This window comes from Haliotis cracherodii, unplaced genomic scaffold (assembly GCF_022045235.1).
Source record: "Haliotis cracherodii isolate W230 unplaced genomic scaffold, xgHalCrac1.p SCAF_13, whole genome shotgun sequence".
Lineage (NCBI taxonomy): Eukaryota > Metazoa > Mollusca > Gastropoda > Lepetellida > Haliotidae > Haliotis > Haliotis cracherodii.
In genome coordinates, this window is record NW_027266268.1 from 34,193,596 (window position 1) to 34,210,089 (window position 16,494).

At 42.4% G+C, this 16,494-nt stretch overlaps 1 protein-coding gene across 1 annotated transcript; it reads right to left on the bottom strand.

The window, feature by feature from the left end:
- Positions 1-1,506: 1,506 nt before the first annotated feature.
- LOC139459219 (uncharacterized) lies at positions 1,507-4,826 on the bottom strand. The gene is made up of 2 exons (XM_071240673.1): positions 4,634-4,826; positions 1,507-3,183 (listed from the first exon to the last, which is right to left on the bottom strand). The coding sequence occupies exons 1-2, from the start codon at positions 4,725-4,727 to the stop codon at positions 2,795-2,797; spliced, it is 483 nt and encodes a 160-aa protein (XP_071096774.1). The 5' UTR covers positions 4,728-4,826; the 3' UTR covers positions 1,507-2,794.
- Positions 4,827-16,494: the final 11,668 nt, after the last annotated feature.

A 16,494-nucleotide genomic window follows, 5' to 3' on the forward strand; every position in this document is an offset into this window, starting at 1 on the left:
CCCCGACGTCTGTAGACCCGTGCTCTTCCATCCCCTCGACAGAGGAGAACTCTTGATTCGTCGCTGAACCAGACATGTCTCCATCGCAGTAAAGGCCATACCCTGTGTTGACGGCACCAATGCAGTCGTTGTTGACGACGTGGTCGACTCAATTTGACGCATCGATCAGGACGTCTGGCTCGTAGACCTGCTGCTCTTAAACGGTTTTGTACGGTCTGGTCGGAGATTCTGCGCAGTCTGGGGATTTGGGATGCGGTTGAGGTGGCTGTGGTCGTCCTTTCACGTAGGTGGCGCAGTCGGATGTAGCGATCTTGGGCGGGGGTGGTTACTCTTGGACGTCCCGACCTTGGCCGATCACGTGCTGACCCATGCTGTTGAAACCGACCCCTAGCCTTGTGATGGTGCTTGGCGCTACATTGAAAACCTATGACGTTATGTCTTTGCACTTCTGATTATCTTGGCATGTTATTGAACTGTCACTGTTCAACTGACGCAGATGCCAGGCAATCAAAAACCCAGCACTTTAATACTGTTCATAGTGCTGATGCGTGCAGTTCCAATAATAGTTTGTATGTCCTTGTTGTGATCATTTTGTTTCGGGAACTTTGTCACTGACACTAAAATACATGAAACCTCTTCATTTTGCACCTCTTGGTTCGGTAATTTTGCTTTTATGGCCCAAAATATCTGTTTTGCGTTTCTTTTTATGAAGAGTATATACTCCCCGATATGGCGAAGTGACTTATCAATTATTATCAATGAAACCCCTTTGTGGTCTAGCGTCTTTATCTCGCATCTTCCCTCTTCTTAACTTTTCATTCTGTTTTAAACTAAGGAGTCTACTATTCATTCTGATTTGATATAAGGTAGATTGGGCCATTTTCATTTACATTTACAATAGCTTTTGTAAAAATATCCACATGAATGTATGTATGTAATATTATTGTTATATATAGATGTGAATAAATAAATGCAGCACAGAGGCGTCGGGTGGCCCTGGCACAGTCAGGGTGGACAGGCTCATCATCTGCTCAGGGCCCTTGCCCCCTCAACACGCAGCCCAGACAGCGAATGGGAAGCGCTGCCTAGTCGAACCCACCGGAGCTTTTCGGAGAATGTGAAGACTCCCCAACACTGCAGCCTTCTGCCTACCCAGATTGTCAGAATGGCTGTGTTCCTACAAACCCGGGTACTTTCCCGATGTCAGTCAAGAGATTGGGAGGTACCAAACCTAAGGCACCGAGAACAATTGAAAGTCAAACAACTTGGTACATGTGTATGAAGCGTGACATTTCGAAAGCGAGGTCCGCTCATATGTCATGTGATTTATGGGGATATTATGTATATGGTTTTAAAACAGATCACATGGACACGTGGATTCCCAATCCACTTGGCTCTTTAATCTTTACCCGCTATGTAACTATACATGCGGGTTCTTACTGAGCACACATCGAATAAGAAATCGAACAGTTATATCCAAACAACAGAAATACTCAATTTCATTTTTATTCACAAAAACATAAATCATAGTCACTCACATGATGAGTTTACTGTCCACGCACCCTATACGTTCTCAAGCAGTTGGTTCTACTGTTTTAACAGGATAAAAACAGATTATTGTCAAACAGGTGCTCTTGTGGTCAAATGCAGGTTCAAATATCTAATTTTGCTATGGGCATCTCGTTGGTCAGACAACACTTTTGCACTGAGAGCCGAACATTTTCACTGACGGTAACCGTTTGTCAACAAAAGAAGGTTGGACTTAAAAATTATAAGGTTCACAAATTGTATTCATGAGGTCACCATTGGAGACATCTGCTAAACCATGTTTACGAATAACAATATTCTCCAAATGGACATCATTTTTTAAAGTTTGTTATCTAAGGAACAATGCTGAATTACAAAATGTTAATAAAATGGATAAGGAAGAAAATCTATGGATGTCAACTTCTTTTTTATGAGAAACACAACGTTTCGGAGTGTACAGTTACTCCTTCATCACCTGATGGAGGAGTAGGTATACACTCCGAAACGTTGTGTTCCTCATCATAAAGGTGTTGACATCCATAAATTCTCTCCCCCGTTGGAGGAGTAAGTATATACTCCGAAACGTTGTGTTCCTCACGATATAGAAGTTGACATCCATAATTCTCTTTCTCATGTGTGTCACTTCTAAATGTCTTTCAAAGACTTCATAAAGTAGACATCATGAATCCGTCACCACCAGGATAGCAAGAGTTTAATGAAGTTACCCAAGGAACTATAACAGGACATCCTATGGTTACCAGGGGTTACCATGGGATGTATAATGTTCACCAAGGAAACGTCATGGATACAAATGCATATACCAACATGATATATGAGTTATGTTTTGTTATTCGGGAGACTTAGTGGATCGGCTCGTGTGTGCAGGCTTGATGTCTTGGTCGATTGTGTGTCCTCGAACCCCGTTGGCGTTGAACGATGTTCATTATTTCAACCACCAGTTGGCTTGCCAACACGATGTTCACATACAGCTGTTAAGTTGCTGATGAAGAATATCAACCAAATTGCGACTTCGAGTGTGTTACTATGACTGCATACTCAGTTATCACATCGTTTAAACTTCTCATAGAACAAAAGCAATATTCACAGGTAGGAGGATGTCAACGGTTCTTGTCAGTCATCTAACAGTGAAACTGATGCTGTCATTTCTCGTCCTCAACTCCTTAAACGAATAGGAACATGTTATACCGTCCTCCTTCCAAGATCTACCTCCAATGTTAGTATGGTTTGTAAAGGACACATCGCCAGGTTACCTCCCTAGGGGGCAGCACAGGTCACTCACGCTGGCGCTTAATATCTTCCTGATACTCACAAGCATGGCGTGGAGCTCTGATTCCGACATGTTATTCAGTTCTGTGTCGGTGGCGTGAAGATTCTCATCTCGCCATTTTGGATTTGGGGTTACACCAGTATGAGGTTTCCTCAGGGTTGAATCAATGGCGCTTTGGTATCTCTTGATTTGCCGAATCAGGAAAAACCTGAGTGCACTTATCGTAGTGGTCGAGGGCGAAGTCGGTCGCTTTGTGGTGAAATCGTCATCAAAGTGTCGTTTGTGGTTACTGTTGCCATTTTGAAGAAAAAAGGAATCGGTGGGTCGAGGAACCGCATCTTTGGATGACTGGGGCAGCGTATCTGCTCCTAAGAAATGTAATACAATTTATGTTGTAGATTAAGTCGGCGGGAGAGTGACTATGGTCTTATTTAGCAATATTTTAGCAATGTCACGATGGGTTTCACACATTGTTGCCTTGTGTGGAATCGAACCCGGGTCTTCGGTGTTATGAGCGACCGATTTAATAGGCTCGCCACCACCTGTTTCAGATTCATAAATGATTGGTCCAGTAGATTGCTTCAAAATTACATTGTTCTACGAGGTTTCAAGTGCTGAATGGAAAAATAATGTTTTTTCAACTTTTTTTATGAATCTAATATCAATACCACTGTATACTAACATGTTATTAACTGGAACTGATTTTAGTGAAATGCCTGGTGGATTGTTGTGCGTTATTGTCATAGGGTATGAGTGAGTGAGTTGAGTTTACCGCCTTTTCGAACAGTATTCTAGATATATCACGGCGTGTCAGTTTGATTTGGAAGGAAACCCCGAAGTGATCCGAGTTTTGATTGTACCACTTTGGTGTAAATAATAGCGAAGAATACATTTCATTACGTTTACCATGATATGCGCTACAATTTAAGAAAACCGTTTAATAGCGTAGTATTGATGCAACGCAGAACGCTTTGTTTTCAAACTGACGAAACATGATTTACTTTTGAAAAAATATATTTGAATAAAAGGTAAAGTATATCTGCAGTTGGTGCTACAGACATTTCTCACATAACAGGCGTGATATCATTTGCAATTTTTGTGGATCGATGCTCATGATATTAATCACTGGATTGTCTGGTCCAGAATCGATTATTTACAGATCGCCGTCATATAGCTGGAATATTGCTGAGTGCGGCATTAAACAACAAACCAACCAACCAATCAAAAATCTACACACGTGACACGGGTAATGTATTTTTGTATTTTTTGCTTTTACAATTTTAAACATACACAGTAAACTACGGTTATAACGAAAACGTTTATAACGAACTGACGGATATAACGAACTTACTTTTTTGGTCCCGACTATTTGCTGTAGTTGTGCTGTATATATTGTTGTAACGAACTACGGTTATAACAAACTAAAATTAGTAGTCCCCTTGAATTCGTTATAACTTTACTGTATATTCATGTTTAACGCCAAACTCAGCAAAATTCCTCTGTGGCGGCGGTCTATGACCAGACAATCCAGTGATTGATATTGTGAGCAACGATCCACGCCGTCCGGGTACGAAGACACACAATCAACCAAGTACCTGAGCATCACCATAACTACATGAAGTCGCCTCTCACGACGAGCAATGGTTGCTGTGACCTTTTCTGTGCCGGTAATCATACAAGGAGACATTAAATACAAATGAACTTTTTTTTAAAGATTCGAAAAAATGGTATTTGCAGATCACATCACAAAGACGTATCTCATTCTGCGAGGATTTCTAACACAGAAAGTATGTGAAAGTTTGAGAGGCGAATACTTACCGTCCTTAAGTTCTACGTTTGTTTTCACGGGTGAGGATGATGTGTTCCCAGATATGAGAATTAAGGCAATCGCAACCAGCTGGACAGTGGTCATCGTGGAGGGACAGGCAGGACACAGGGAGATAAGAAGCGGTCACCGTTTCTTGGACAATGAGAGCTTCACAACTTAATGTAAAGCATAGAACAACAACATCACCAATCACATCGAAGTATCACATCGAGGATGCTCTAAGCTTGAAGTCCACAACTACAGTCCGAAGCAATAACATGTACCACTTGGGACTGATTGTGAATTGTGTATATGACAATCACTCAGACATCCCAGCGCGAGCAAACAGGGACGCCGTTTGGTGATATTTCGGATAATCCTGCTTTTGCGATAATTCTAATGTAACAGCTGATTTGGATGAGATAATCTGTATCATTTAAGAACGCGGCGATGGGGTATCTTAGAATAAGGATAGATTTTATTCCCTACTGAAAGGCCACAGTACAGTTCTGTTTTAGAGAGTGGTGGCAGATATGTTTATGAGGTCACATTCTAATTAACATAGCAAGATAAATTGATAGGTTTTTTTAGAGTATCTTTTATTTTTTTATGGTCGTATTTTGGGCAGATTAACAATAAATGAAACTCATCCTCAATCACATTTAAACCAGTAGTAGTTAAAGCGTTCGCTCTTCACGCCATTAGGCTCCGGTGCGATTCCCCACATGAAACCCATGTCTGGTGTTGTTGAAGACTTATTCTCTACCCGGATCTTCACGGGGGGGGGGGGGGGGGGGGGGGGGGTAGATAGATAGATAGAGGAACCTATATGGTATATAGTTCTCGTTAGTGCACGCTCCTGAGCGGCGTCTATCCTTGCAGTCACTGTTTTTGCCCTAACCTGTACTTTATATCGAACAGTGTATCCACGCAATATTTACGATAATGGTAATCACTAGTGTCCCACTGACCTGAGTCCGGTGTAAACAACAGTCTGATATTAATTCATGTTCAGACATACACAATTTGATTTCCTTGCCCCAAAACGGGATTGTATAGCAATAAAATGTTCTAGATGTCAGATAACAAGTGTCAAGTTGTTCTTGTTGTCATAAGGGACGGCGCTGGAGCCTAGTGGTTAAAGCATTCGCTCGTCACACCGAAGGTCCGTGTTCGATTCCGCACATGGGTACTTTGTGTTCAGCCCATTTCTGATGCTGGAATATTGCTAAAAGTGGCGTAACTCATTCACTCTTGTCTTTCAAACCGGGAAGAGCGTCTGCCCAGAGAGTCGTTGGTTCGATCCACACCCGCGTCATATCAAGTTCAACCTGGCGTTCGGTATTATGGAGATAAACAAGAACTTGGCAACTCGGGGACCGTGTGTTGTCCGAGTAGGGTATGCATGTTAAACTGTGGCATGGTTTCTAAGTGGTAGAGAACTATTAAACCGGTATAAGTCCGGACAAGTTTAAGCAGCCATACACACGAGCATGTACGTCGCTATAGTAACGAATTTGTTTGATACGGCCACGCCATTGAACCACAAACCTTCCGCTCTCCAGGCAGACGCGCTATCCACTGGGCCACGGAGGCGGTGTGAAGTGCATGGTGTGGAGCATCTTTCATCATCCCTTGGTGAGTTTCATGTTGAAAAACAAGGTGCAGCTTAATTACGATACACGACGTTAGATTGTAAAAATTGTGATTTTGTTTCGAGCTGACGTTATAAAGTTTTGAAAACGTTATAAAAATTGTTTTCATGAAACATAGCCCGGAGAAACCCAAAAAGCGTTGTATAAACGTTGTGTATTAGCTGGGTTTCGATATACACGTTGATTGAAGTGATTGCTTCATATTTCGAGTGTGAGTGAGTATTGTTTTACGTAGCTTTTAGCAACATTTCAGCAAAATCACGGCAGGGGACACCAGAAATGGGCTTCACACATTGTACTCATGTGGGGAATCGAACCCGGATCTTCGTTGTGACGAGCAAACACTTTAACCACTAGGCTATCCTACCGCCCCATTTCGAGTAAGAGTGAAGAAGAACCAACATGCACTCGGATGTATCAGGCAAGGAGATAGCCATGGACCGTCCACGACACGTATTTGTCGATTACATATACAGTATCTGCAGGTGCTACGTGTAAAACAAACGCGTAGAATGCAAGGTGAAGGTCAACATAGAATAATTTGTATACACGGATAGCTGATTGATTTTATTGTTGTTTGTGGACAGAACCTGGAAGCAATATCATTTTGACCTTGAAGCTGTCATGGAGCTGACAGACCTGGAAAAATAATCAGCGTGAATCGAGTTAAGATCACATGATTCTGGCGCGCCAAAGGGACGAAACTCAGCAATTCGAAAGCTTTAAACGACTGGTCACCATGCCCACTGGCGTTCTGTTGTTGCTGCAAACACCAAGGACAGGATGGTGTTGTGTCTTTATCTGCATCAACTGAAGACATGGATGTCCAGCATCTTCTTTGCTTGCATTTGCCATGGTATTCTTTAATCATGGGACCCGTAAAAGTTGAACAGATGCAACCCATGCCTGCCGTAAAAGGCGACTATGCCTGTCGTAAGAGGCGACTAACAGGATCGGGTGGTCAGGCTCGCTGACTTGGTTGGAGCATGTCATCGATCCCAATCGCGTGGATCGATGCTCATGATGTCGATCACTGGATTGTCTGGTCCAGACTCGATTATTTACAGACCGCCCTCATATAGCTGGAATATTTCTGTGTGCGGCGTAAAACAACCAACCAACCAACTTTAATCATAACATGGTAACAACTTACCACCAAAAACATACGGGCATCCGACAGGGTGTGGCGTTAAACAACAACCAGCAAACAAGCAAACAAATAAACAAACAAACAATCGGTATCAGAAAGAAAACATACTGTCACCTCAGCAAGACTTTACGCATTCAATACCTTGACCCTATGTCCCCGACGCGTTGTTCGACGACTACAACTCGCTCTCGGATGTGTCAGTGCAATATGAAGTAAAGGCTCCATTATAGATTTATGATAACCACACAGCCGTCAGCGAGATTGGCCTTTTCTGAATTCAGTCGTGGGCGGTAAACCGGAAGTAAGCTCCATTAGTAATGCTTTGCGCAGGTCAATACTTGGTAATATACTCCATGCAGGGACAGACGACACCCCAGTGGTGCATAGATCAATACACTGTGTAAATCTGGCAAGCTATTTTGAGAGTTTGGACTTCAATGTCCCCGAGTGTTAAGTCATTGATTAGTGAGCAGTGGACACTAACACAAACTTACATGTATTCAATTAATAGTATTTGTTCAGAAATACACTGGTTCGTGCCAATTGTGCGAAAGACGTGGCGAAAGACGTGGTCAATAGGATGCAAAATGTACCATTGCGTTTGTTGAGAAGGATGAAGAGTATTCAGGAAGTGTTTACGTGTAGCGCCCGAGTCCGGCGATGTGATAATTATCACTTTTTGTGACAGATTAACCCTTTGTCTATGAAAACATGAAAATAAATCAGAGATATAGGACAGCTCTGTGGATAGTGGATTTTGTGGACATAATAAATGCTTTTGGTTTATGCACTGTTTGATCGTCACACAACTGGCCTGGGTTCGATTCCGTACATACATGCAATGTGTGAGTCATATCTTTTTTTTAAGCTGGAATATTGCAAAAGGCGACGGAAAACAATATTCATTCAAAGTAGCTATTGCATTCATAGGGTTTGTTTGACGCCAATTTCAGTTTTGGAAATAAAATACTGTTTGTTATTTTTAAAAAATTAAGATGCTTCGCTATAAGTTCAAAAACGCCGACTGTACTTTTACCTACGATAAAGTACACTTTTTGAGTTACGTCATAATCGGCTGACGTCACGGCGCTGTTGAAATTACCTCCCCTGTAATCTCACGTATCCTTTGTAAGATCGTTCATTTATTACTGTCAAGCAAGATGGCACAGCCACATCACACTATCGGTGAAGTTTCTTTAAATTTGTAGAATATTTTAATCCTTTTACCTGGGAAGAAATGTGGCAAGATGATGCCAACCATCTCTCATGCCGCGGGATTATTCCAAATATATTCCAACCACAGCGTCCGTACCAAAGCCGCCACAAAGATGTCCCTAGGCATTAACGCTGTCTGTGGACGCATGTGTGAACACTTGAGGTGAGGTGAAATGGGATTTAACGTCGCGTCCAAGATTATTGTACTTATATAGCGACCTGCATGTACGTGTGTGTGTTTGTGTGGCTGCTTGTACTAGTCCGGACTGATGCCGATTTATAGTGCTAGCTCACTGAGATACCATGCCGCAGTTTAACATGAATATCCCACTCAGACACAGTATACTAACTCCGAGCCGACCAGTCCTTGTTTTAGCCCCTTAAATGCCGAGCGCCAGACAGGGTAACAACAAGTACCATCTTTTAACGTCTTTTGGTATGACGCGGTCGGGATCGAACCCCGGACCTTCCGCTCTCCGGGCGGACGCTCTACCAGTAGACCACGGAGGCTGTCCCGTGGACCCTTGAAGGATTTTATAACACATGTAGTACATCTGTTGTTCAGTGTAGGGCATTTAGCAACATACAGCAGTCGAACAGAACGTCCGCTGTTGGTCTTCCTCAGTCATGCTCGTCCCACGGCGACGCCATATCACGTCCCAGGCCGCCGATTCACGTCGGTTACGGTAGCATGAAGAGCAACAAACTCGGTACACGCAGTAATTCATGGCTTGTAGACTGCTAACATTAGTAGTGTAAACAGAGTTGCATTATTTACGACAGAAAATACGTTAACTCACAATAACCAGCGACACCGAACTTCAGGTATGTTTACATGTGTTAGCTCGGTCCCACAATGCACTTGTGGAATGTTTCTAGTCACGTGATTAAACTGAGCAAATTATTATGAAAACGTAAATATAAGTCCTTCTTATTGCTGCTTGGGGTTATGGATAATCACACACTGAATGGGTGATAAAATGTCACTTAGTTAAACCATAAACTACCAATTTTAGTCGTGTTTTATTATCTTCAAAACGTCCTTTGTCTCTTGACGTAGGGGTACAGGCAATAAGGTGGAACAACCTGTCAGTTTCTGTTCAGGGAGTTATCGTTATTAAAATCTGGTCAAATATTTTTAAAGCTTGCATGTATATTTTATCAACATCCTTAAAGAGGCTCTCTCGGGGTTTCGCCCCTCATGGTTTATTCTCCCTGAAGTGTTTTATTGTACAATAAACAACTTCCACTCGTCGTTTGTATCTAAAAAACATGGGGGGTCGAGCAGATTTTCTGAAATAAATGACAGTGTACTAAATGACTAACGTGCTAAGCGTGTCAAATTAGTAACTTATAACAACACAGGCTTTTGATTTTCTTTGCAAAAAACATTCTACTCTCATCCTAGCCGTTGACATGCGAGATTCCGGATGGGGTCATGTTCCCGTGGCGAAGGATGGAGGCAAAGTCGTAGGCGTATCCTTGAGCCCACCAACATCGAAAGTAAAACTCTGCAACGTCCAGCAACGACGTCATAGATAAAAGCGACGTTAACGTCATATCGTTGAGTTCCCAGCATGTTGTCTAGATGCAATTACTCTGAGATCGAGAAGAAAACCGAGCAGGATCGGATACAAGTGATATGATTTACAAATGAAAGGACTATATTTAGTCCAAGTCCCCAAACGCATTGGGCACAGTCTTGCAATGTCCGGGCAGCGGGAAATTGGTTCTATCTATAAGGACAATACCAATATGATAAGTCCTTTCACTGTAATTAGAATATGAAGATGTCTGCCGCCATAGTTACTGGCATGTGGGATAACGAGGGCAGTTTGATTCAAACAGTGGCACCACGCCTGATGTATTGAACAAACAAGAAATGGTTTTTCCAGGGTGTATTTGGTACGGGTGTCATAGTTGAGTTTTGGACATGACGTTTGCAGTGTTTCGGCGATTGTTTTCAGTAACCTTCTGTAACGTTTGTATTTCTGGTGTATACTTTCCTTTGTGTGGCTGTTTATATGGGCATGATTCTGCATTTTCGTGCCCTGTTCGTGCCCAACAGGGGTGGATGTACTTGAATAAAAATATGTGTATCACTGCTACTAAGAGTTGGACACAGTGAAGATCCGGGTTAGAATAGGCCTATAGCGTGAGTGAGTGAGGTTGGTTAAACGCCGCTTTTAACAGTATTCCAGTTATATCGCGGTGTGTCAGCTTAATGTGGGAGGAAAGCCCGAAGTGATGCAGGTCTCAGACGTTTACCATTTCGGTGAAACCCACGAGCACGGGTATGGTGCTGACAAACCTAGAAACATAATCGGCGCGAACCGGGATTCGAACCCACAATCATAGGTTTCTGGCGTACCCAAGGGAGGCAACTCTGCACAGCGAATCGCGGCGCCTTAGACAACTGGGCCACCCGTGCCGCCAGGTCTACAGCAACCCACGCTTGTCGTAAGAGGGGAATATCGGGATCGGGTGTTCAGGATCGCTGACTTGGTCGTAGCCCAGCGTAGATAGATGCTCATGGATTGTCTGGTCTAGACGCGATTATTTACAGAGCTTGAGCTCATAGAGCTTGAATATTGCTGAGTGCGGCGTAAAACAACAAACACGCACACACATACATTCTTTTTTGTTTCTATCCCGGATCTTCACGGGTCACACACATACTATGAGTTGGTGAGCGAGTATAGCTTTACGCCGCTTTCAGCAGGGAACCTAGAAATGGGTCACTGATAGTTACTGGGTGAGTTAAGGGAGGAAATACTGTGTTTCAATGTACAGCTAGGTAACCGCGCTAAAGTAAATATGGAACCAAATGCGCAGCTCCGCAGTGAAAACATAGTGTTTATTTCTAGCTTACATGATAACAATAATACATTGGATTATTGCTGAGTCCGGCTTTAAACCACGAATAAACAAAACAAAACATGATAAAACTACATGTGAACTCTTTAATGTTATTGAAGATAATGCATGAACTCGAACAAACAAGATCATACTTTAGGTTCCTGACACGACAAAGGGACGCAACTCTGTACAACGAATTAAGGCGCCTTTGAAGCCTGGCCGACAATGCACCTCATTTCCACAAAACTGTTTACAGATACACATAATCTTATTCCAATATAAAAACTGATCCATATGTAATCACATTAATACCTGGTATCGATTCGAAATACAAACATCATAAACTAATTCGTACCCTTTGTAATAATGTGATGACGTAGACGCTTAAACACACCATGTCGTTTATCAAGATCGGCTTTCCATTTGGATAATTCCCAAACATGAGTTTAGAACGTGCCATACGGACATATACGGACAGCTAAAGGACAATATAAGGACATCAGCCATTAAAACCAAGTAATAATCCCTAGCTGACAAGTCAGCCATGGTCACATCTCTCAGATTACACGATAACTGCATTGCCTGGTTTTAATATGGGTTCAGTGGTTATTAAGTAGAACAAAACAGCAGAGATCGTTGCAGAGAAGACCGCTGTGCCAGACCCAACTAATCCATGTCAGAGAGCATCATGTGCGTGACATTGATTCTGGATTTGTGACACACCAGTTGATATTGAACTAAAATCACTGGGTAAGCAATCCAAAACAACGACGCAAGGGAAGTTTTGAAGACGAAGAATATTTTTAAAAGTGGCGTAACTATTTAGTTTGAGAAAAATCCGAAGTGATGCAGGTCTTAGATTTTCACATTTGAGGAAAATATAAAGCGACCAAACCATTTCCGTAATCATCTGAAATCTCTGGTAAAGCGTCTGTGTTGCACGTGCTTATGAATCACTATCAATTAGTGATGATACCGGGTTTTGTCCGCGAAACAGTGAGCGTATCCTGCCCCACCCTTGACACCCGTCACAAACACATGCAAAGGCAAATACATTTTCCCCTGTTAACTTAGTGCCTATGAGGATGCCTACGTCTTGCCTGGATGTTGTCAACGTTCAGCACTTCACCTATTGTTTTCGCAGTAAATTGCAGATTGCATTGTCGGGAAGCTGGTAGTGTTGTTACTATATCTGTGGTCACCACGTCTCGTGACAAATGCTCCATCGATCATGTAATGAAGTTGTTAAACCAAAGAGCACTGATATGGTGCTGATAAACCTAGAAAAACAATCAGGACGAACCGGGAATCGAAATGTTTCTGGTGCGCCTAAGGGACGCAACTCTGCATATCAAATTGAGGCGTCGTAGGCGGCTGAGCCTGTGCCCGCAATATGAACTGGGTCGTACACATCCTCACACAATAACCACATGTCCCATCTCCATGCTTCATGTTGTGTAGTTGACGATTCAATATGGTTGTACCTACAATGGTAATGCGCATGGAGCGTTTTTCACGATACAATGGTATCTGTTCCTGAGACTCGATAACATTGATTTATTGATATTATATTTACATTGCTTGTTAGGAGTCACTGTCGGTCTACAATGTGAAAATAATTGCCTTAATGTCTACCCGAGTAGGTCATTGTTATTCACAACGAACCATAACCAGAAGTCAACTGCAAGGGGGTCATACAATGACGATGTTTTCCCCATTGATTATTGTCCTTCCATCTGTTGTTTAAGTCTAGTGGAATACATCGGAACATTTTAACTCACTGAGGTTTGCAATGTTGAGTGCCATGATTCAACGACGTCGGGGTGTCATCGGAAATGTCTTTAACTGATCGTGGTTTAGGCCACTGGTGTTTGGGACACCAACGGGAACGGACACGTTCATTCATGTATAACATCCGAAGTAGTTCAATAAGTGAAATGTTACGCCTAAAGTAGATATATATGTATATGGAAATTGGCTTTCAGTTGTGGCATTTGCCGTTATACAAGTTCAGTAGAACTCAAAGTGTTGAACTTACATTCTGAATGTACAGATAAAGGACATCTTAAGTTCTAATTTTCTCAGCTTCTATTACAGAGTTATTATAGAGTTTGGCTTAACACCGCTTTGAGTGAGTGGGTTGGGTTTAAAGCCCCTTTCAACAGTATTCCAGTTATATGACGGCGTGTCAGCTTATTAATGTGGGCAGAAAGCCCGAAGTGATGCAGGTCTTAGGTGTTTACCACTTTAGTGAAACTCACGAGCACGGGTATGGTACTGACAAACCTAGAAACATAATCGGATCGAAATTGGATTTAAAAACACAATCATAGGTTTCTGGTGTATCTAGGCCGCAACTCTGCACAGCGAATTGCAGCGCCTCAGAGGACTTGGTCACACATGCCTCAGGTCTTCTTGAACAGTATTTCCATGAAAAACATCCACTATCTTAGTGATGACATTATATAATAAAGAGAAAAAAATAGTTTATGCAAGATATTTACAACACAGAAATGCACTGGGCTAATAACCTCAGTGTATAAGTAGCTTGCCAGGAAAGCTTTGTCAAGCTGATGCAGGGTCACATCCATCTGCACGTGCATAAATAGGTGGTTCCGAGATTGCAAAAGCACACTTTTAATATGACGCTGATCGTTTCTGTGCCTCGTGGTAGATAGTGGTTAGGGTTGGATTAGGGTGAGAGTTATGATTAGGGTGGGGGTTAGGCTTGGGGGTGTGTGTGCAAGTGGTTAGATGGATGCATAACTCGGCGGAATTTGTCCTGTGTAAAGTGCGGTATGGTGGATGTATAACTCGGTTGAATATGTCCTGTGTTAAGTGTTTTATGACAGATGTATAACTCAGTTGAATGTGTCCTGTGTTAAGTGTGTTATGACAGATGTATAACTCGGTTGAATATGTCCTGTTTTAAGTTTGTTATGACAGATGTATAACTCTGTTGAATATGTCCTGTGTTAAGTGTGTTATGACAGATGTATAACTCTGTTGAATGTGTCCTGTGTAAAGTGCGGTATGGTGGATGTAAAACTCGGTTGAATATGTCCTGTGTTGAGTGTGTTATGACAGATGCATAACTCTGTTGAATGTGTCCTTTGTTAAGTGTGGTATGGTGGATGTATAATTCGGTTGAATATGTCCTGTGTTAAGTGTGGTATTATGTATAACTCGGTTGAATATGTCCTGTGTTAAGTGTGGTATTATGTATAACTCGGTTGAATATGTCCTGTGTTAAGTGTGGTATGATGTATAACTCAGCCGAATATGTCCTGTGTTAACGCCATTGAACATGGCTTGGGCGACATTGGCAGACCTACACGTCACGGTCAATATCCACCCACCACACTCAATCAACTTGTTGTTGCTCTCACTGGTGAGTGGGAAAACATTTGTCCAGCAGACATTGTTCGACTCACCAGAAGCATGCCTTGAAGAATTCGCGCATTTCTCACCAACAGAGATGGTTTTACCCGATATTAGTAACGTTAGCTGCAAAATGAAAATTTCGAATTCGACCCCCGACCTATTTAACGACCTCGTGCACCACCATCTCATCACTCCAACCATTAGAACCCATTACATCTGATCGCCTATTCCCACGTAGATATTATCATAACACTTCCATTTGCCAATACCATATAGATCAGAAGATACTTCTTGGTGATTTCCACTATGCTGTACTTATTTAGCATGGTATAAACACCCATGCTAATGTGTCTCTTGTTAACTGTTATACCCAAGCCAAATGTATCTCTAGTTTACTGTATAATTGGAAGCTTGATTATATAGGTTGTGTAGTCAACTGAACATATAATGCAGAGGGACAACCACGTAATGTTCAGAAGGTCCGGGACGAGACCGAGCCAGACATTTATTTCTACCCACAACGCATTATGTTTTTAAAAGGTCAAGCATGTCTAGTGCACGATGCTTGTGTGTAAAACGTGACGAGAAATATTTTCCAGTTTATTCTAATTAGCCAGATTATTTAAAAGAACAAAGTCCTACACTCACCTGTCTAACCCCGACACTCTCTCCCTCTAACACACACAGTCATACTTCCATTCAACACTCACACAATCTCTCTCTCTCTCTCTCACACTCACAGTCACACCTCCACCCAACATCCACACACACACACCCTCTATCTCTCACTCACAGTCACACCTCCACCCAACACCCTTACAATCTCTTTCTCTCTCACTCACACCTCCACCAAACACCCACAAATCTCTCTCTCTCTCTCTCTCTCTCTCTCTCTCTCTCTCTCTCTCTCTCTCTCTCTCTCTCTCTCTCACTCACAGTCAAACCTCCACCCAACACCCACACACACACCCTCTCTCTCACACTCACACCTCCACCCAACATCCACACACACTCTCTCTCTCTCTCTCTCTCTCTCTCTCTCTCTCTCTCTCACAGTCACACCTCCACCCAACATCCACACACTCTCTCTCTGACACTCACAGTCACACCTCCATCCAAAACCCACACACTCTCTCTCACACACTCAGTCACACCTCCACCCAACACCCACACAATCTCTCTCTCTCTCTCACTCACAGTCAAAACTCCACCCAACATCCACATACACACACCCTCTCTCTCTCTCTAACAGTCACACCTCCACCCAACACCCACACACTCTATCTCTCACACTCAAACTTTAAAGCCTATTTTATTCAAACATTTTCGTAATCTCCTAATCCCTCTTTACTTCGAGCATATCACTCTTTTATTAGATTAACTGCGTTAACAGTTTTCTTTCCCAAACAAGTCGATATCTCTCGCAAACATGTTCAACAAAGGTAGACATCACAACCATGAAATCAAATAAAGACGGCGATCAGACACAAGTATTCAAACACAACTGTCTGATTTCAATATCAATACTCCCAGGCAACTACACAGAAAAACAGTTACAAATTATGGATGTTAAAAATGTGAACACGAAACACAATGACAAAACGTTAGA